The following is a 1,233-nucleotide window of genomic DNA, read 5'->3' as shown; positions in this document are numbered from 1 at the left end:
CATCAGAAATCATTACTATATTTTTCATAAAACTTGTCAATAACGATTCCTCTAAAGGTGCGTACAGATATACGCGCCGCGAACATGAGCAATTCACTTTTAATCAGCTGATTATATCTGTATCTTTACAGAAACGGTAAGATACAGATATAAGAAGCTTGGCATCAGTTGATTAAAAGTGAATTGCTCATGTTCGCGGCGCGTAAATCTGTACGCACCTTTAGAGGAATCGTTATTGACAAGTTTTATGAAAAATATGTTGATGATTTCTGATAATATAACGCCAACATTAAATTGTATAATGAAAGTATTGGAACTGCCCTGTAGAATAGTAGTTGCAGCGGAATTTTGAGATACTATGGCGGGGCTTGGAACCGAACGCTCCTTACCACTGTACCAACCCGGCCGGTAATTTTGAAACACCTTATAAAACCTACTGAGCACTTGATCCAAGCAGACAGTCATGTACTGTATTGAATTTCCGTCAAGGTGATGCTTATTAGAGGAATCGTTATAGACAAGTTTTATGAAAAATATGTTAATAATTTCATGATCATATAACCCCAGCATTACATTGGATAATGAAAGTATTGGAACTGCCCTGTAGAATAGTAGTTGCAGCGGAATTTTGAGATACTATGGCGGGGCTTGGAACCGAACGTTCCGCTCCTTACCTCTGTACCAACCCGGCCGTTAATTTTGAATCACCTTATAAAACCTACTGAGCACTTGATTGATTCATAACCAACATAAGAACTTAAGTTCCACATACGTTCTTAAGCTGGTCATGACTAATCCCAGATTAAAATTGATTCAGCTTGGCGCATCTAAACTTTATTCTAATTGAAAGAATAAGACTGATATTGTCAATACCACTTTAATACATTAGAAAATTAATTCATGATTGTATGGTATGAGATGTTGTGGTAATTTCTCCATAATTGAAAGAATAAGACTGATATTGTCAATACTACTTTAATACATTCGAAAATTAATTCATATTACAGAACCAGGTTTCATGGTATTACCTACCACATCTTCAGCTGAACTTACATGTTTGTTGTACCATGAAACCTGGTTCTGTAATATGAATTAATTTTCGAATGTATTAAAGTAGTATTGACAATATCAGTCTTATTCTTTCAATTATGGAGAAATTACCACAACATCTCATACCATACAATCAAATTATTTATTCTAATTAACAAAAACAATATAACAACTTGTACCCTT

At 34.5% G+C, this 1,233-nt stretch overlaps 1 protein-coding gene across 1 annotated transcript in view; it reads left to right on the top strand.

The window, feature by feature from the left end:
* The first annotated feature begins 1,067 nt into the window (after nucleotides 1-1,067).
* LOC111061147 (dynactin subunit 1) overlaps nucleotides 1,068-1,233 on the top strand; it is a 56,178-nt gene continuing 56,012 nt past the window's right edge. The window contains exon 1 of the mRNA XM_039419248.1: nucleotides 1,068-1,082. Coding sequence (XP_039275182.1) covers nucleotides 1,068-1,082 — 15 coding nt within the window. The remainder of the gene's footprint in view (nucleotides 1,083-1,233) is intronic.

The sequence above is a fragment of the Nilaparvata lugens genome, chromosome 1 (genome assembly GCF_014356525.2).
Source record: "Nilaparvata lugens isolate BPH chromosome 1, ASM1435652v1, whole genome shotgun sequence".
NCBI lineage: Eukaryota > Metazoa > Arthropoda > Insecta > Hemiptera > Delphacidae > Nilaparvata > Nilaparvata lugens.
The sequence above is the reverse complement of the archived record's forward strand: the minus strand, read 5'-3'. Positions and strand labels throughout refer to the sequence as shown.